Source organism: Pelophylax lessonae (genome assembly GCF_965119305.1).
Source record: "Pelophylax lessonae genome assembly, chromosome: 6".
Taxonomy (NCBI): Eukaryota; Metazoa; Chordata; class Amphibia; order Anura; family Ranidae; genus Pelophylax; species Pelophylax lessonae.
Window position 1 is genome coordinate 111,448,576 of NC_138773.1, and position 21,296 is coordinate 111,469,871.

The 21,296-nt window shown below is 44.0% G+C and overlaps 1 protein-coding gene across 1 annotated transcript in view; it reads left to right on the forward strand.

Moving 5' to 3' along the window:
- LOC309558644 (dynein axonemal heavy chain 3-like) overlaps positions 1–21,296 on the forward strand; it is a gene marked incomplete at its 3' end in the record, with an annotated part of 260,568 nt that overhangs the window by 205,919 nt on the left and 33,353 nt on the right. The window contains exons 7-10 of the mRNA XM_082261711.1: positions 6,914–7,109; positions 7,767–7,892; positions 10,286–10,481; positions 19,277–19,456. Of these exons, the coding sequence (XP_082117837.1) occupies positions 6,914–7,109; positions 7,767–7,892; positions 10,286–10,481; positions 19,277–19,456 (698 nt within the window). The remainder of the gene's footprint in view (positions 1–6,913; positions 7,110–7,766; positions 7,893–10,285; positions 10,482–19,276; positions 19,457–21,296) is intronic.

Sequence of the window (21,296 nt, forward strand, 5' to 3'; positions counted from 1 at the left end):
CAGGAAAACCGTGGAAGGGTTTTAGTGAGTGTCAGAAACACCTCTATTACACCAGTGAAGGTACCGGCCAGAGTGCTCCTGGGCCAAGTCAACCCGGCTACCCCAGTTGCCCCCATTGATTTCAAAGAAAAGGAACAGGGTGAAGCGGTTATAGAGGAGCTTTGCTCTGGAAACGCTGCCCTCCCGCCGGAACGGGTGAAGAGGGCCAAGGCACAACTTGCTCGATGTAGGGAAATATTCTCTAAGGACGAGTTTGACGTGGGATGTGCCAGGAGCGCCACTCATAAGATCCGCCTGAGTGAGGACAAGCCTTTCAGGGAGAGAGTCCGGCGAGTCCCCTTAGGTGACTTAGAAGATCTACGTCAACAGCTGGCAGAGCTCAAAAAGATCGGGATTATCCGAGAATCCAGGAGCCCGTATGCTTCCCCGATAGTGGTAGTCCGGAAGAAAAATGGATCTTTGAGGCTTTGTATCGACTACCGAACGCTGAACAGAAGAACCATCCCAGACCAGTATACCACTCCTCGAATCGAAGATGCCCTACAGAGTCTGTCAGGGGCGAAGTGGTTCAGTGTGATGGACTTAAAGAGTGGGTATTATCAGATCCCCATGCACCCTGAAGATCGGGAGAAAACAGCCTTCATCACCCCTGTGGGGTTCTTTGAGTTCAATCGCATGCCTCAGGGGTTGTCCGGGGCCCCTGCTACCTTCCAAAGGCTGATGGAGAGGACCGTTGGAGATATGAATTTGATAGAGGTACTGGTATACTTGGATGATGTTATCGTGTTTGGCAGAACTTTAGAAGAACATGAGGAGAGGTTGGAAAAGGTCTTGAAGAGGCTACATGAAGAAGGTCTGAAACTTTCTCCTGAGAAGTGCCAATTCTATCAGTCCTCGGTCCATTACCTGGGCCATATCGTGTCTGAAGAAGGGGTGGCCACTGACCCGGACAAGCTGGATGCTGTTGCTTCCTGGCCGAGACCCACAAATGTGACCGAACTCCGGTCATTCTTGGGCTTTTGCTCCTATTACAGGAGGTTTGTGGAGGGGTTCGCCCAGATTGCCCGACCCCTAAATGAGCTCCTGAAGAATGAAGAAGATGATGTCCCTGAGTTGGTAAAGCCGGCGAAGTCCACCATAGGCCCCCGGAAGGCTAAGGAATCCATCCAGGATCAGTGGACCCCGGAATGCGAAGGGGCCTTTGTCCAGCTGAAGGAAACCCTAACCACTGCCCCTGTGTTGGCCTATGCGGACCCCACAAAACCATATGAACTGCATGTTGATGCCAGCCGAGATGGGCTGGGGGGGGTACTTTATCAGGAGCATGAGGGTCATCTGCGACCTGTTGCCTATGTGAGCAGAAGCCTACTGCCTGCTGAAAGGAATTATCCTACTCACAAACTTGAATTCTTGGCCTTGAAGTGGGCAGTGGTTGACAAATTGAAAGACTACCTGTACGGAGCTGAATTCATTGTCAAGACAGATAATAATCCCCTCACCTATCTGTTGACTACGGCCAAGCTGGATGCAACAGGACATCGATGGTTGGCTGCCCTCTCTAGCTTCAATTTTAGCCTGAAGTATCGGCCAGGAATCGGAAATAGGGATGCAGATGCCCTATCCAGAAGGTTGCATGTTCCACAGGAACCTGCGGAAGAATGGACTCATTTGGCTCCAGAAGGGGTGCGTGCCCTATATCAGGGAACTGAATTTCGATCCCGAGGAGGGTCAAGAGCAGAAGAGATTGGGGTTTCGGCTATCGGAGTACCCAAATGCTACTGCCAGGTGACCCAAGTTGAAGGGGAGGGTTTGCCCCGGCTGTCCAAAAGGGACTTGCGGAAGGAGCAGTTGGAAGACCCTTTGGGAAAACTTCTCTTGGAAGCCCTGGAGATCCAGAGCCCTGAGTTGCTTCTAACTGACTCCCCTCAGGGGGCCCGTCTGTTGCATAGAGAGTGGACCCGGTTACAGATCAGAGAAGGAGTGGCCTACCGGAGAGGTCCATCTGAAGATCTGGAGGAGAAGTGGCAACTGTTCTTACCAGCTAAGTACAGAGAGGGAGTTCTGGCCGCTCTTCATGATAATCATGGCCATCTGGGGCCCGAAAGAACCTTTCAGCTTGTCAGGGACAGGTTCTACTGGCCTTGTATGAGGGCCGAAGTTGAAGGATACTGTCATTCTTGTGTCCGGTGTATACAGAGGAAGACTCTGCCACGTCAAGCAGCCCCAATGGGCCATCTACAAAGTCAGGGACCCATGGAGCTGGTGTGCATTGATTTCCTTTGCTTAGAGCCTGATCTGAGTGGCCAGGGGAATGTCCTTGTGGTAACAGACCATTTTACCAGATATGCTCAAGCATTCCCAACAAGGGATCAGAAGGCCTCAACGGTAGCCAAAGTTCTTGTAGAGAAGTTCTTTGTACATTATGGGTTACCACAACGCCTCCATTCTGATCAGGGAAGGGACTTTGAAAGCAGACTGATCAAGAGACTGTTAGATATGTTAGGCATTCAAAAGACTAGAACCACTCCCTACCATCCACAGGGGGATGCCCAGCCTGAACGATTTAACAGGACTCTTTTGGATATGTTGGGGACTTTGAGCTCAGAGAAGAAACAGCATTGGGGCAAGCACGTAGCTGCCATTGTGCATGCCTACAACAGCACTGTCAGTGATGCTACTGGATATTCCCCTTATCGGCTGATGTTTGGAAGGGAGGCTCGGTTGCCAGTGGATTTGGCCTTTGGCATTTCGCCTGATCATACCTCTTCAGCATCGCATAGAGGATATGTGGACCGACTGCGGAAGAGTCTGAAAGCGGCCTATGACAAGGCTCAGGCCACATCTGATCAACGTGGACTGCGGAATAAAAAAAATTTCGACCTAAAAGTTCGGATCCATGACCTGCAACCAGGGGACAGGGTTTTGTTGAGAAACTTGGGTGTCCCGGGAAAACACAAGTTGGCAGACCGCTGGAAGTCCCAACCTTATGTTATCTGCAAGCAACTGCCAAACCTTCCTGTGTACCAAATTCGGCCTGAAGGAAGTGTGGGTCCATTGAAGGCTTGGCATCGGAACCATTTGCTGCCTCTCTCTGAAGCGGTTCGTATGCCCCCTGTGGAAGACTTGTCAGAGGCCCCTTCGACTTCTCGCCGGTCCAGACCAGTTACCAGATCTCAGACGACGCTCCCAGATGAGGGAGAGGGAAGTTCTCCATCTGAAGATTTGGAAGATGAAGAGGAGGTACCCGACTGGTTGTGGTCATCTCAGTTGCCAGAACCCACACCTGCCTCCCTGTCTTCATCTGACTTGGCTGATAGAGGAGCCCTTCGGGCAGAAGCCCCTGAATTCATACCCTTTCATATGCTTCCAGAAGAAGCAGCTGAGGATGAAGGTTCTGAGGAGGAGGTTGCACCCTTCTCTGAAGAAGAACTGACCTCTCTTGAACCATCAGGTTCCTCTGTGTTGGAACATGAGGAGGGGGACATTGAAGAATCCTCAGAAGTGCCTGATCCTAGCACCTCTGAGAGCATGCCTCCACGGGAACAGAGGGAAAGGAGAGTCATTCACCCACCTAAGAGACTGACCTATGATCAATTGGGTGAATGTTCGGAAGAAGCTGTTTTTACCTCCAAAAGATCTCCTGACCAGCCTAGTTCCTCCACTGTAGATTTGGTGGGGGACAACCCTAGCTCACCCCCAGGCACAACTGTACAAGCCACCCAAGTTTTGGGGGGTCTGTGAGAGATCATGAGAACAAAGTATTGAAGTAGAAAACGTTTGCATTTAAGTTTGTACATAAGGATATTGGGTTTGGCCATTATAATAAGCACAGTTTTTGATGTTCACAATTTGGTTTACTTTGTGAGTTAATGTTTGCGCACATTTTGTTGCTCTGACCTCACTATATGTTTTTTTCTCTTTCTCACCTTTTGATGTTTTTTTTTCAACACAAACTTTAAGATGTAAGTGTTTAAGAAATTGCAAAGGCACATGTGCTTTTTAAAGGAGCACTATATAAAAGCACTAGAAATCAGCACTATATTAACACTGTAGAAATCACTTATTTGTTTATTAATTGCACTTTATCGTTTTACTGTTGCACTGCTATTAGAATACAAAATTGGATGTATTCAGATTGACTTATTTCAGCAAAATGTTAATGTTTTTGTTGTATAATGCCAACCTATGCACTAGGGTACATACTGTTGACCTCTTTGGGGACCAAAGTTTCTCAAGTGGGGGGAGTGTGTAGCGGGGTTAAACATGCCTAAAGACACTGTTTGATATGTGGGAAGGAACTAGGCTCCCTCTAGTGGTAGCTGCATGGAATTTCCCGGGCTGTGACTTCCTTTTCACAAGATGAAGAAACTACATCTCCCAGGCTGCTTTGCAAGATCCAGGAACTAGGCTCCCTCTAGTGGTAGCTGCATGGAATTTCCCGGGCTGTGACTTCCTTTTCACAAGATGAAGAAACTACATCTCCCAGGCTGCTTTGCAAGATCCAGGGTGCACGGCTGCACCGCACGGCACTATGGGGGAGGTTATTTAAAGGAAGAGAGAAGCGCGCGAAGGGGGGGGGCCTTTCTGCGCTGGACTCTGAGGAACCAGCGAGCGAGAGTGAAGGACTGACACTGGATATTGGGCCAGAGCCTTTTAGCCTGGAGGGACGACGTGGAACCGTCCCATCTCAAGCACGAGGTACATTCCTGGAGGTCATACTGCTGTTTGCCGAGACCGGAAGTCATCCGCCAGAAGGACCCCGCGCGGCTGGCATATAGCCAAAGGACTGAGACCGCAGTGGAAGCGCGCGAAGGAGAAACTTCTGTTGGTGAGAGGGCACATGCCCAATAACTGACTTTATCTGCTGAAGAGACAGTTTTATCTACAGATAGCGGTAGCGCAGCAGGAGGTGATAAAACCCCGGGGTTTATCACCATACTCTCTCAGGAGACTCATAGACAAACAATAAGGTCTGTAAAGGAGTCGCCAGAGGCTTATCTCTCTCGCAGAAGTTATTGCTCAGTTACGCAGACACCCTGCGGTGACAACTAACAGCTCGTTGTTTTTTTCTTTCTTGATCTTTATTCCTAATCTGGATTACAAATGAGCTCTATTCAATAACCTTGCTAGCGAAGATCAACAAGAAAGAAGAGAACTCTGGGGGAGGGACTCAGATAGGCCCACCTACCTGGTACTGTGTCTAGCCTTAATGCAGGAGGAGTGTGGGGGTATTCTTTTACCTTTTTAAAGCTGTTTTAAATAACCTTTTATGGACTTGTATTGTATTGTATTGTATCTCCCCTATTCAATTTGATACATAGTAAACTAAGTTTGGTTAATTACAATCTTGTGCGTTGTTCCATTGTGTCACCCAGAAGGACTACTATTCAAGAAGGTAACAAGGTATTGTTGCATAGTGAAGTATTGTATTCCAACCTGTGTATCTATTTGATAGTCCAGTCCTATTCTGGGTCAGTTGTGCCTGAGGAGGGATCGAGCCAATTTGATTGGGTTGTTAGGCAGGGTGTAGACCCAATAATATAATCAGCAGCTCCTGCGGGGGTGGTGCTACATAAATAAAAAGTTAAAAAAAAATAAATAAAAAAGTGGAGCTCCAGTCTGCAGTCAGACCCCTCTCTTAGAATCTGACAGTCTTTTCCAAGCCCTAACATAGATTTTATTGCATCTCATTGTTATTCTAATAATGTCCATTGCTCAAGCGCTGATTAAGGGAAAGGCCTTTCCTCGAAGCATGTTGGCTGTATTTGATGCTCTTAATCAATAAACTTTTTAAAAAGACTTCTGAGTGATTTGAACTTTTTTATTAGGGGCTCCTCAATACCCACCTTAGAGTTTATTGTAATTTTACTAAATGACAATTTTATCTAAGAAATTTTCATAAAATGTAATATTTTCTTTGGAAATAAAATTCATACAATTGTATCTAATTTTATATAGGGTTGTTATTGCAGTTTTTTTCACCTGTCATTGCTATATGTCTCTGACTCATCACCTGTTTTATATAATGAACTAGTGACCTTCCAGGAATAAGTGGAGTTAAGTAAAAATGAGAATAGTTTTTAGAGTCTCATGGCCCCAAAGTCACACAAATGGTCAATAATATAAAAAATGATTATGTGTGTAGCCACGCCTTCTAATGTCATAGCTGGGCATATTTACACCATGCAAATATTTTCTCCTATTTCCCATAGTGTGTGTTTTTTTTTTTTTTTTTATGGACTTCAGTTAAGCAGACATGATGAAGATGTGGACAAAGGCACTCAATTTCTTAGTTCCTTATTGTAAAATATTATTCTGTTTTTAAATATACAGGTATTTTTAAAAAAAAATACTGAGGAGTTCCCCCAAAGGGGCTTTCAACTTTTCTTTTTGTAAATACTAGGGTCCACATTTTATACAGACATGACCCAGACTGTTATACAGGTTGCATATTTGTCCTGTAAAGTAGTCCATTGGAATTCTACCTGATAGCTAGCTTGCTGATGTAAGTTCTCTTTCATTTACTGTAATAATGAGATCCTTCTGTATTTTTACTCAAATAAGCTGTGGAATGGCTGCTGTTCTGAAAAACAAAAACCAAATACAAAATGTAAAAAAAAATCTAGGACCTATAAAAAACTTTTGGGTTCAGTCCACAAAATGAATATCATATTGCTGAGAAAGCTTTAAGCTACCCGCTACAAACAGTGTATAGAATACCCCTAGTGTTGGCATAGTTGCTATTGTTAAAAGAAGAAAGCTTTTACAATTTTTCGCAATTTTAGAAAGTTACATTTAGCTTCTGATTGACATAAAAGGTACTTTTTGATAAAAAAAAAAAATACTTCTTTAGCACTTAGTGTATATTTGATATGTCGATTATTTAATGAAAATTGAGTTTTCGTCTTTCCAGTTGATTATATCCTGAAGGATCCAGAGGAGAAAGGCAGACTCCAAATAGGCAACATACCTCGTTATTTTCCTCTTCGGGTGATCCGTGCTCCAGTTCCCTGGCACTCTTCATACAGTGATGCCCACAAATGGAATGAAGACCACTTGTTCACAGTGAACTCCATGATGCTGGAATTACAACAACTCTGGATTACACAGTAAGCAGGGTGCAGTTTTAAGAAAACATTGAATTTAAAATGTCACTTATAGATGTTAAAACAACCAAAAATTAATTTTGATTGCTGTAAGTTGACTCATATTTCACATTGCACCTTTCTTTCTTTTGCTGAAAAAAAAAACTTTATATTCACATATTAAAATATTGATCTCTAATTAAATATGTCTGTCATTTTATACATTGTTTTCTTGATTCCAAAAAAACTCTATACCATAAGGCTGTATTCACACTGTTCTATGTATGTTGCTGCACCCATGGTAACGCACATGGGTAAGTGTGAATGAGCCCATATGATTTCCCATTTTCTTTCACACTAAACTAGATCACATAGATGTGAACCAGCCACACAGGAAAGAATGGGATGTTTATTTGATAGGCATTTTCATGACGCAAATGCATATAAGTAAATAGGACCTAAATGTTCACAGCAAATTCTGCTTCCCACGTTTCCAATTTGCTTGTTGCATGCAATCTTACTTTAATGGTTATTGATGTTCTTGTAAAGTCAACTAAATTAAAATCTGCTTGCTAGGTTCAGCATTCCCAACATTTAATATAATACATTTCAGAGATTTCATGTGTTTTAGATCTGTAATTTTAGAACAGAAATATTCCTCTTTGTTTTTTTTTATTGCAGATTCAGAGATTTAAGGTTTGTGCGTACCAATGAAATGCTATCTAGCCACCTGCCTCTGCTTCCTGCTGAATTTGAGGAATTAGTTCAAAAGCATTGTCTAGAAGCCCGTGCTACATTGCGAAATAGGTAAGTTCATTGTGAAACAGTGTGGGCTGAATTTTGGAATTGTGTGTCTACAGTTAATGACAATTATTAACATGCAATTACATACAACACTATTAAAGCTACTTATTATTTGTAATCTTTAATCCTGCTGTAAACTGTAATGCAATGCCTAATGCTTTATTATCCTTTTGGCTACAAGTTAATTATAAAAAAACAAATGCTCTATATATAGTCACAATTAGACATCTTTTAGGGCTGATATTGTGTATCAATTTTATATTGAGCATAATGCACATGTAAAACCATGTCACAACAAATTTAGTTCTTTTAAAATCTCTTTAGCTCTTTTCTTATCAATGACTGTTAGGCATAGCTTTTTAATGTGGTCAATCACTAGTTACCCATTCTGATCGAACTGTAAGTGCAGTAATCCATAGCAACTATTGCATAATTGCCAAATAGTTGCAAAGGGGAGGTTTCCAGTACTCCTCCTGTTTTTTTGTAAACCAAATCATGCCAGTCATGTGTAGTAACATTTGCTTTGGAAGGTGAGTATTTTTGAGTCTAAAGCCTTATTTTTTTAATGCAACCCAGCAGGCTAAACAAAAAGAAATGACAGATCGCTGTACTAGCACAAGTGATGTAAGTGCAATGATCTCCCCTGCTGGGCTATTGTATTCTAACAGGGGGACTGCCCTCCCCACCAAGACAAACTGATTGGATGCCAGTCAATTGTTGGTTTTCCAGCATGACCATTTTGACAGAAGCTGGACATAGGACGGCTTATTTTGGACAGGCTGCTATACACACTGGCCGAATGTCAGCTGGTTTTCTGTTGAACTGGCTGACAGCGGTTGATATTTGGCCTGTGTGTACCGTGCTTTTTATAGAAAGGCTCATAAGGGAGGGCATTTAATTTTAGAGGGGAAACTGAATCACTGAGTTGCAAATCATGTGCTGTAATTTTAGAGGTAAAGCTTGGAATATTTTCTTTAACCACTTCTGGGCCGGAAAGGTTTTCCCCCCTTAATGATCAGGCCATTTTTTGCGATTCGACACTACATTACTTTAACTGAATAAAACGCAGTTGTGCGCCACTGTACCCTAATAACAGTGATGTCCTTTTTTCCCCACAAATAGAGCTTTCTTTTGGTGGTATTTGCTTACCTGTGCAATTTTTATTTTTTGCGCTATAAACAAAAAAATAAGCGACAATTCTGAAAAAAAAACAATATTTTTCACTTTCTGCTATATAACATTCCCCAAAAAAATAAAAAAATATTTTTTTTATCCTTTTAGGCCAATTTGTATTCTGCTACATATTTTTGGTAAAAAAAAATCCCAATAAATGTATTTTGATTGGTTTGCGCAAAAGGTATCGTGTCTACAAACTAGGAGAAAGATTTATGTAATTTTTTTTATGTATTTTTTTTTTACTAGTAATGGCAGTGAACTGTGATGGGAGTGGGAGTGGGAGTGGGAGTGCGACATTGCGGCGGACAGATCAGACCCGTAACTGACATTTTTGACACTGTTGGGGGACCAGTGACATTACTACTACAGTAATCTGTGCTAAAAATATGCACTGTTACTGTAATAGTGACACTGGCAGGGAAGGGGTTAACCCAGGGGTGATCAAAGAGTTAAGTGTAAGCCTAGGGGAGTGATTTCTAACTGTTTGGAGGAGGTACTTCTGGATTCAACACAGAGATCTGTGATCCTAAATAGGAGGATCACAGGCTCTCTGTGTTCATTCCAGAGAGAATAACGGTCAGCTGTGTTTACAACAACAGACCGTCATTCTCTGTCGTCAGGGAGTAATCGCTGGTGCCCGGTGGCAATCTGTGCTGCTGGTCCCATGGATCAGCTTCCCTGATTCCTAATGGCGGTGGGCACGCTCCCCCAGGAGCGCTCCCACTAAATGCCGTACAGGTACGGCAGTTCGCGCACCCGAGCCAGCCTGCCGCAGTATATCTGCGGCGGGTGGTAGGCAAGCGGTTAAACTACAAAATGGAAGTGTAAGCATATATGTGAGGAAGATAGTAGAAAGATGGTGTATTACAGGATTACAGGTAGTACCCCATTATTACATAAGGTGCTGCTGAAAATATACAGCCCTGATGAAAGCTGTGGAAACATTGACATAAGGCAGATATCCATAGCAACATAAGTCCATCAGTTTAGAGCAATTGGAACGATGAAAGATGGCTTCTGATTGCTTGTCATTGAGTATTCTACTGTTTTCCGTCGTGTTAAACACAGTATTTTTTATTCATCTTACTAAAATATGTTTGCAGGATTTATCCATATTTTTTGTCAGTGCAAATTATCTTTGTATCATATATACAAAAGAAGGGCTGCATAACCTATTTTCACTGCATCCTGTATAATGTCTCTGATTGTTTTCTTCTCAGGTGGATACCAGCCTGTGCTTCATTATTTATGTCACATAAGGATAAATGGATCCATTTAGTGCCCCAGAATGAGGAAGATTCAGCTGTTCAGGTTCAAGAGTTTTTTGCATGTGTGTCATCTCTGATGTCTTTACAGCTACGTGAAATGGTCATCGATTCGCTTAAGGACTTGGTTTCTTTTTTTAATATACACAAGGTAATTAGAAATTGAGATAATCTAAAATGGGGTACTTGAACTTTAAAAGAACAAAGGCCAAAAACTGCAACAACCCTCAAAAAATAGTTTTTTTATACATTTATTTAGTCATGCAGAGACCAGATATAAGCAAAAGCAAATGCCAAAAGCCAATCAAATGTTTATAAATGCATGCTTCAGGCTTGCTAAAAAGAATGAACTAGGAAATTTAGAGCATTTGTCCACATCTTTACCATGTCTCCCTGACTGAAATCCATTAAAAAAGAACACACTGTGGGAAATCGGAGAAGACATTAGCATTGTGTAAATATGGCCAGCTATGACATGAGAAGGCGAGGCTACACACATGATCATTTTTTTAATTATTTCACATGTGTGTGACTTTGGGGGCATGAGACTCTAAAAACTATTCTCATTTTTACTTAACTCCACTTATTCCTGGAAGGTCACTAATGAAGAAAACTGCAATAACAACCCTGTATATAATTAAAAACAATAGTAAGCATTTTATTCCCAAAGAAATAATTCAAATTTTTGTACAGTTGCCACATTAGCGACATGCTCCTATGCAAGCCCTACAGTCTGACACAATAATTCCAAAAACAGTATCTCTCTTGAGCTTAAGTGGTATGCGGGAAGGTGAATGGTCTGAATGATCTTTTTAGCACAGGTAAGGTGGTATTGCTGCCCCCTCAGGACCAAGGGTGTCCAAAAACACCGTAAGACAACAACAAGAAGATAAGGGTGCACTGACCTTGTGCGTTACAACTAAAACGTTTATTAAAATCGAAATGGGTAGTGTACATTATACTCACAAACATAGGATGTGTACATGCATGTAGGAAATGGGAACCACTCACCTCCAGAACACTTCTCTACTGCTGGATGGCGTGATGGCGTCCACAAAGACCTGGTTTGGCTTACGCATTTTGAGGGAACGAGGAAGAGGATTCTCCCTCGTAACGCGTAAGCCAAACCAGGTCTTTCTCTGTCGCTCATTGACAGACGTAGTCTTCTTGATTCACAAGAACTGGGTTATGCTGCCCTCTACAGGAGTAGGACTAGGCAGAAAGAAAAAACGTTCTGGCTCCACCCTAGGGGCAGTCCCAGAGGGTATATCCTCTTCCTGTCTGCTACAGAGAATCAGTTTTTTTCTGTCTAGTCAGGAGTAAGGACCTAAGTTCCTTGCTGGGATCTTTTTGGTCCTGGCAAGATTTTTTCTTTAGAAAAAATATTTTTTAGGTAGTTTTCTCCAGTGTTTTTTTCCTGTGAGATCTTCAAGCAAAAACGCCGGACTGGGCGACACTAGTGGTCACCCCAGCCGGCCTACGAGCGAGCGCAGACCATTGCATTGCGCTTGGTCGGCCGCGACACATTCAAATAAGTATGCGGGGCCGGGCGACGGGCTGGATGTTGAGATCCAGTGGTCACCCCTGTTTCTGCCTACGAGCGCGTGCAGACCAGAGCTCCGCGCTGGGTCGGCCGCGACGGAGTCCCATTGGAGGGACTGACCTTGCGAGTTAAAAGTCTCGCTTGGACGCCAGGAACCACAGAGTCGAGGCGTCCGGAGTGGTCCACAACCCCCCACCCCGGTGGAGAGGGTATTGTGAAGAGAGGGTGCCTGTCGGTTCGGTATGGTGAGTAAACGTTCCCTTTTTTCCTCGTTATGAGGCAGTATGAATTATGGGCCCTTCCATACATGGTCAGTATATATGTGACACTAAAAGTCCCCCTTGTAAATACAGTATGTGTTTGGTGGGAAGTGGACTTGGTTTGAGAGCTAACACTCTACCCAGCAGACTGTAGTATTACAGCAGACATAGGAGGTATAATCCTACCTTAATTGTAGTGTACCTCCTGCAGATCGATAAACCGCCACTTAGCAGAGATGCAGGTGGATTTGCTGGGAAAAACGATTTCGGCGGTCCGCCGCCATTTTGCCGTAGACCAGGTGCATGTATGTCCTCAGGTCACGCCGGCCGCCATGTTTTTGGAGTCCATTGTCTCCTGTATGGGGGCGGCCATGTTTGATGAGCCCAGCTACCTCATGGAGAGCTGGGAACGCCGGAAGGCGTACACAGGGGGCGGAGCCACGTCCTTCTACCCGGGAAAACGAACACAGCTCTTTTCAGTCTGTAAAAGACAGACGCTGACTGCAGTTGGTTGGAAACTTCTCTGCATCGGGTGGTGAGCCTTGGGGGTCCCTCTCTCTCTCTGTGGGGATCGAGAAGCAGGTACTCTGAGGGGCGCTATTGCGCTAGGGGGAGACACATAAAAAAAAAAAAAAAAAGAGGTATTTTTTTATTTAAAAAAAAAAAAAAGAAAGTTTTTTGTTTTTTCTGGCAGAGGTGTCCTGAATTAACATGGACCCTGCCACTCATGTATCTCCACCGGATCCCCTCGAGGTGTCTGCAGGATCCTCCAGCACCCCACTGATGGTTGAATCATAGTCAGCTATTATGGAAACTTTTGTGTCCCGGGTGGAAGTGGCTTGTCATTGACAGGGCGCAAGAAAGCGACCCCCGCCTAACCCCTTATTATCTGAAACTTCAGATTCAGATTCTGAGCCTATTTCTGCAGTTGCAGGTACTTCATCTGGGATTGGTGTCTCGGGTACTGTCTCTTCAGACAGTGAGGAGGATGTTTCGGCATCAGCCATAGCCCGAGAGGAAGCGTTGGTAAACGCACTCATTGTATCTGTTCAAGAAACCTTAAGATTACAGGGTATTCCGTCGGAAATAGCTGAAACTGTAATCCCTTTTGGGACTAAAAAACGCATGAAAATGGCGAAGGTTTTTTCCATTGCCCAAATGTTTTTGGCAATCGAATCAAAGAGGAATGGAGTCTGCCAAAACGCACCTCTGCTATTTCTAAACGCATTAACTGGCGTTATCCGTTGAGGAAACCCTCATTAAGAAATGGACAGAACCACTTGTGGTGGATTCACCAATTGCTAGATTGAATAAAGCCACGGTTATTCCTTTAGAAGACGCTCCGTCTTTTAAAGATCCAGTGGAGCGCAAGATAGAAGCTATGTCTCGCACCTTGTTTTCCTTGATTGGATCAGCTTTCAGACCAATAATTGCTATTGGTCTGGTTTCGTAGACTGTAACTGAATGGACCAAGTGGTTACGCCGGGACTTAGAAGAGGTCCCTCAGGGGGTATCAGATTTGTTGGAACAAATGATACAGGGGTTACAGTTTGTGTGTGATGCGGCGTTAGACGCCACTCCATTATTGGCGCGAGCATCAGTTTCAGCAGTGGTTCTCAGGCGTACACTGTGGCTAAAAGGTTGGTTAGCCGACCAAGGTTCCAAAAAAGCATTAGCTAATATCCCCTTGTTAGGAGAGCGTCTATTTGGAGCCAACTTAGATGAGATCATTAAGGATCTCACGGGTGGAAAGAGCACCTTTTTACCGCAAGATGTTAAGGGTAAAGGAACTCGTCAAAGACGAGGGCCTTCTTTCTCTGCTCACAAAAAAAAAAAAGTTTTTTCGTCCCGCGGGTGAAAAAATTAAGTCCTCCAAAGCTCCTTCAGGAGGCTTCAGGGGACGTTGGTCGGGCAAGAAAAAGCCCGCCCCCTCCAGACCTGAAGATAAATCGTCCAAAGCCTGAAGGTGCGCCCCCACCCATAATTGGGGTGGGGGGACGTCTTCGCCGGTTCCCGGATCCATGGCTTTCCAGAATCCCGGACAAGTGGGTTTGCGAAGTCATAAGGTCAGGGTACAAGATCGAGTTTCGATCTCTCCCACCGGCGCGATTCTTCCCTTCCAATATCCGACTATCCCCGGATCGTTTAGAAGATCTGCGGAGAGCAGTCACGGATTTACTACAACAAGGAGTGGTAGTCCACGTTCCTTGGACAGAACGTTTTCAAGGGTTTTATTCAAACCTATTTACAATACCCAGGAAAGAGGGCAAAGTGCGTCCAATTCTGGACTTAAGGGCACTCAATTCCTTTCTCGACATAAGGAAATTCAAGATGGAATCCATTCGCACAGTAGCAGCCTTCCTGCATCCAGGGGATGTCCTAGCGTCCATAGACATCAAGGACGCCTATCTTCACATTCCCATTTTTCACAGGATATCAGCGGTTTCTACGCTTTTCCGTAGAAGAGAACCACTATCAGTTTGTGGCGTTACCTTTCGGTTTCGCCACGGCTCCTCGGGTCTTCACGAAGGTGTTGGCCCCAATGTTGGCACTACTGCGCCAAAGAGGCATATCGATTCTAGGTTACCTAGACGATCTCCTGCTTCATGCAGAGTCTCCTCAGACCCTGCTACAAAACATAGAAATTACTATAATTTCTTTACAGGAATTCGGGTGGCTGGTGAACCAGCAAAAGTCATTTCTGGTTCCCACCCAGAGGCTCGAATATCTGGGTCTAATTCTAGACACAGTCAGGACAAGAGTTTTCCTTCCGGTAGGGAAACTCCGAAAGATTCAATCAGCAGTCCAGTTGTTACTATCCAACAGCTGGTCTTCCCTTCGGACTTGCATGAGGGTTCTGGGGTTGATGGTGGCTTCCTTCGAAGCAGTCCCATTTGCCCAGTCCCATACCCGAATTCTTCAGCAAGAGATTCTTCTCAGATGGAATCGGAATCCGGAGTCCCTGGACTATCGGATCCAATTGAGCAAACAGACCAGAGAGTCTCTGGTCTGGTGGCTTCGGTCTCCGATGCTCAGCCAGGGAAAGTCATTTCTGCCAATATATTGGACGATAGTGACCACGGATGCCAGCCTATCCGGATGGGGAGGAATTCTCGGTCAGTTATCCGTTCAGGGACTTTGGTCCCCGGAAGAATCCAGGTTACCGATAAATGTATTGGAACTGAGAGCGAACAGACTTTGTCTGATTCACTGGACCGAGCAGCTCCAGGGCAGCCCGGTTCGGATCCAGTTGGACAACGCCACGGCCGTGGCTTATGTCAATCACCAGGGGGGCACCAAGAGTGTCCGAGCGGCCAAAGAAGTGGCTTGCATTCTTCGCTGGGCGGAACGATTTGTTCCAGCTATCTCTGCGGTGTTCATTCCGGGGGTGGAAAATTGGCAGGCAGATTATCTCAGCCGTCAGACTCCGGATCAGGGGTAATGGTCCCTCCATCCAGAAGTTTTCCACCAGTTGTGCCTACGTTGGGGCACCCCGGATGTGGATCTGTTGGCATCACGATTCAACAGAAAAGTACAGAGATTCGTGGCTCGCTGCCGCGATCCTCTAGCAGAGACCGCAGCCGTACTGGTCACCCCGTGGGGGCAATACCAGCTAATGTATGCCTTCCCTCCTCTTGGGTTACTGCCAAGACTTCTTCGCAGGATAGAGGAGGACGGAATTCCAGTAATCCTGGCAGCTCCGGATTGGCCTCGTCGAGCTTGATACGCCGACTTGGTCAGACTGGTGGCGGACGTCCCGTGGAGACTTCCTCTCAGGGAGGATCTACTGTCTCAGGGACCGATCTTCCATCCTGCTTTACGATCGCTGGTTTTAAACGGCCTGGTTATTGAGACCCAGGTGCTGAAGGACAAGGGATTGTCAGCTTCAGTTATTCCTACTCTAGTTAAAACAAGGAAAGCGACTTCCAGAAAGATTATCATCGTACATGGAAGTCTTATATTGTGTGGTGTGAATCCCTTGGGTTCCATCTACATCTTTATTCGGTAGCCCGAATATTGGCTTTTCTGCAACAGGGAGTTGAGCAGAAGCTGGTCTTGAGTGTTATCAAGGGTCTGGTTTCAGCATTTGCTATCTTCTTTCAGAAGCCTTTGTCTACTCATTCCTTGGTGCGGAATTTCATCCAGGGGGTGCGACACCTGGCTCCGCCAGTGCACGCGCCGTTACCATCCTGGGACCTTAATTTGGTGCTGTCGGTTCTTCAGACACCTCCCTTTGAAAATATCAGGGAGATTCCCTTGCTTACTTTATCCCAGAAGGTGGTCTTCTTGGTGGCTATCACTTCTGTACGCAGGGTGTCAGAACTGGCTGCATTATCCTGTTGTTCCCCAGATCTGGTGGTTCATAGGGATAAGGTTGTTCTTCATCCGAATCCATCCTTCCTTCCTAAGGTGGTTTCAAAGTTTCATTGAATGAGGACAGTGTATTGTCCTTCCTATGTCCTTAGCCCAATCATCCTCGAGAATTTGCATGGCATTCCTTGGATGTAGTTCGGGCGATCAGGATATATTTGAATACTACGGATTCAATTTGTAAGACGGATTCACAGTTTGTGATCACGGATGGCCCTAAGAAGGGGTTGCCTGTTCTGCTGCGACCATCTTTAGATGGATCAGACAGACGGTGGTATAGGCTTATTTTATCTAAGGGTCGGGATCCCCCGTTCCCTGTTAAGGCGCATTCTACTCGGGCGCTTAGAGTTTCCTGGACCCTCCACCATCAGGCGTCAGTGGTTCAGGTTTTCAAGGCGACTGTTTAGTCGTCGGTTCATACCTTTACAATATTGTATAAGGTTTATGTGATGGCATCGTCAGATGCCTCTTCTGGCCGCAAGGTTCCTGCAGGCCACTGTTTGAGGAGACTGTTGGTCTACCTCGAGGTTTTGTGGGGTAGGTCTCATCTGTTTACTCGATGAGTCCTTTGATACTTCTGGTTGGCTCCGGTTGGGCCTTCTAGTTTGGATTTTGATTTCGGTCAATCCCACCCCTCATTTGTGGCACTGCTACTGGATGTCCCAGTTCTTGTGAATCAAGAAGACTACGTCTGTCAATGAGCGACAGAGAAAATCGGATTTTTGTAAGATCTTACCGTAAAATCCTTTTCTCTTAAGCTCATTGACAGACGTAGTACCCGCCCCTCTATCATTGAGTTGGGTTGGGTTAAATTCTCTGTTGCTGCTTTGGGACAGAACTGATTCTCTGTAGCAGACAGGAAGAGGATATACCCTCAGGGACTGCCCCTAGGGTGGAGCCAGAACGTTTTTTCTTTCTGCCTAGTCCTACTCCTGTAGAGGGCAGCATAACCCAGTTCTTGTGAATCAAGAAGACTACGTCTGTCAATGAGCTTAAGAGAAAAGGATTTTACGGTAAGATCTTACAAAAATCCGATTTTGTGGACGCCATCCAGCAGTAGAGAATTGTTCTGGAGGCGAGTGGTTCCCATTTCTTACATGCATGTACACATCATATGTTTGTGAGTGTAATGTACGCTACCCATTTCAATTTTAATAAACTTTTTAGTGGTAATGCACAAGGTCGGTGCGCCCTTCTCTTCTTGTTGTAGTCTGACACAATAAACAATACACTCACAGGCTACCACCACTAACAAGTAATGGGTTTGCAATTAGACCCATGTGAGAGAACAGATAATAGACTGATTAACTAGTTGTTGCAAACAAACTTGATTCTTTGTCTAGCAGTTAAAGCTAAACCAGCCTCTTCCAACTACAATGCTAGTGCACACTGCAGACACACATACAACAGCAGATTATACCACATCTCAGAGCAATCAACAAAAAGTCTTATTGATTTTATATTTAATATCCCAAAAGGGAAGGTAGTGCTTATTTATCAACATTTAACGATGGGCTGCAAAACAGCTGCCTAAAACAAAAAGGATTTAAAAAAATACAGAAAGATTACCTAAAAGCACATCCCTAGGTACTCCCTACTTTCTCCAATTAAATGTGAGGGGCCGTTGTTTTGATGCAAAACTCATTTCCATAGGTATGTTTAGATTTAGGAAAAAGCTTTAAGCCCTCATCACTGAGCATAATTGTGATGCAAAATAAATAAATATGTACATATGCTTAGAGATTTTAGACATGTTAATCTTGATAAACCTTTCCATACAATCTTTTGCATTAATTATGGAAACTGCATTATATGGGAGATATTAAATGCTTTTTGAAGTGGGATCTTGTATTTTGCTAAAGAAATGTATATGAATAGACAGAATAAAAGCCCTACCAGGTATTCAGGACAATATACATCTAAAGCTTTAGTTATTATCCCCTACTGGGAATATATCCTCATTAAATGCATATTCTCTTAAGTTAGCTTAGTGGTTTTAAAAAGCTGTTTGCACAATATGATTACACCCTCAGTGATATTGGTTAAACAATAATATGTTGACTGATGTCAGAGCATCACAATTGAGTTTTAGATATACTAGAGTTCAAAACTGTAAATATGTATGAATGCAGAGTTTATATATATCAGGTAAAATTATATGGTAGTCATTTCTAATTGGGGGTAGAGGTCACTTTTTAACAGACTGAATTCCTTGGTGTCCTTAAGTCAGTAGCTTAGGATGGTTCATTATTAGAAGTTTAATTTGTACTACAAGCAATCTACTGTTTTTTTGCTTTTGGAAAGGCAACGTGCAGGTAGGCAGCCCTACATTCCGACAGTGACAGAACTTTAACAGCATGCTGTGCTGGATCATTGGCTTAACTCAGTGGATTCTGTGGCTCATTGATAAAATAGTTGTTTTTAATCATCTGCTTAGAGAGCATTTGATGTTGCCTACGAATTAAACTTGCATTCATTGACAGACTTCATGCGGTTTATTGTATTTGGCCAAAAGGAAAATGAAGAAAAATTAACATACATTTTCATCCTTACAGAGAGCAGAAAGTTTGCTCTCTATGTGCAATGAATATATCAACATATAGCAATAAACTTTGATATTCATTAATTGCAATGTTTAAACTTTTCAGACTGCATATATCAACTACTATTATTTTTAAAATAAACATCTTGAGGTTTCAGATCTATCCTGATTGCAGTTTCATATGGCATAAATTAAAGCATTATTGCTTTTTGTTTTATATTTTTGGTTAGGCAGGAAATGACTTTGGTGACACATATGATGAGATAAAATTCTTTACACCACAAATCCTCATCATCAAGCTTAAGGTGGAAGAACCCAAAATTGTATTTGAACCAGTTCTGGAGGAATGTTGGAATTTAATAAAGCACTGCTTCCTGGAAGTTATTAAGAGTGCGGAAGGTCTTCCAAAAGTATGTAATAAGAAACCAATTTTGTTCATATAGATATATGTATGATTTTTTTTTTTTTTTTTACTGTTAGTTAAAGCTTGAATTATCCACCCAGTTAAATCTCTAACATTCTAGTGATGAAATTGCAGAAGCTTCCACTTTATTGATGATGTGACCAGGCAAGTAGGAGGCTGATAACTTGCTTTACAGAGCTGAAATCAATGCCCAGTATTCAAGATTGTGATATCATGCACTACTGGAGTACTCCAATTTTTTACCACAGGCGTCCGCTCTCATCCGATTCCCCATAGACAGCACACAGTGCGGAGACGGAGCTGTCATCCGCCGGCTCAGCGGGGCAGATCGATCCCTGCTGAGCAGAGCACGGTCCACAACAGAATGCGGACCGTGTGAAAGGGGCCATAGGCTCATTTTCACATGCATTCAAGTGGTCTAACTTTAGTGTCTGTGTGGCTGTAAAAATGCCTTTCTAGAAAGCTCTATTACACGTAAGTGAATGACCCAAAAATGAATAATCCAATTATTGGACTTTAATCTTTTGGATAGGATCTTAAAGATATTCAATCTTTTGTCAATAAATGAGTTAGATAAGGCTTAATTATTACCTTCCTAGTAAGTTCACTTTCTAAGAAAAATGACAAGTAGACAAATGGCAAGAAGATAAATAAATAAATAAATAATACAATGTTTACTGGGCCCCAGGATATAGATTTCATTTGTTGTTCAGTCAGGTACTGAGCATAATTTGGACCTTTCTGCGCAGTGCCCCATAATATGAATATATATATATATATATATATATATATATATATATATATATATACCGTATATACTCGAGTATAAGCCGAGTTTTTCAGCATGTTTTTTCATGCTGAAAATGCACCCCTCGGCTTATACTCGAGTCACTGACTGGAGTGTCTTTTTAAAAATGGCGCCGCTCGGCGCCGACATGTCACTGCGCATGTGCCGCATGCCCGAGAATAGCCGAACACCCGAGCATCGGTGGCGCATTTGCGGTGACGTATGACGGCGCCGGGTGGCGCGATTTTTAAATAGAAGACGGTGCCTCACCGACAGGTAAGCGAGACGCCTCCGCAGCCCCTGCATTTCCTCATGCAGTGCTGCGGGCATGGTACAGGACATTCTCCTGTACCATGCCCGCAGCACTGCATCTCCTGTGCCATGCCTGTAATTACTGTGCCATCCCTATACCTACTGTGCCATCACTATACCTACTGTGCCATGCCTGTACATACTGTGCCATGCCTATACCATCACCTGTGCTATGCCTATACCATCACCTGTGCCATGCCTATACAATGCCTGTACCATGACCTGTGCCATGCCTGTACCATCACCTGTGCCCTGACCTGTGCCATGCCTGTACCATCACCTGTGCCCTGATCTGTGCCATGCCTGTACCATCACCTGTGCCATGCCTGTACCATCACCTGTGCCCTGACCTGTGCCATGCCTGTACCATCACCTGTGCCCTGACCTGTGCCATGCCTGTACCATGACCTGTACCATGACCTGTGCCATGCCTGTACCATGACCTGTGCCATGCCTTTACCATGACCTGTGCCATGCCTGTACCATCACCTGTGCCATGCCTGTACCATCACCTGTGCCCTGACCTGTACCATGCCCTTACCATGACCTGTGCAATGCCTGTACTATTCCCACAGCTCCTGTTTTGTGTCTTGTGGTGGTCCAGTTGGGTTCAGTAGCTGCTGCATTTCCCACCCTAGGCTTATACTCGAGTCAATAAGTTTTCCCACTTTTTTGTGCTTAAAGTAGGGGTCTCGGCTTATATTCGGGTCGGCTTATACTCGAGTAT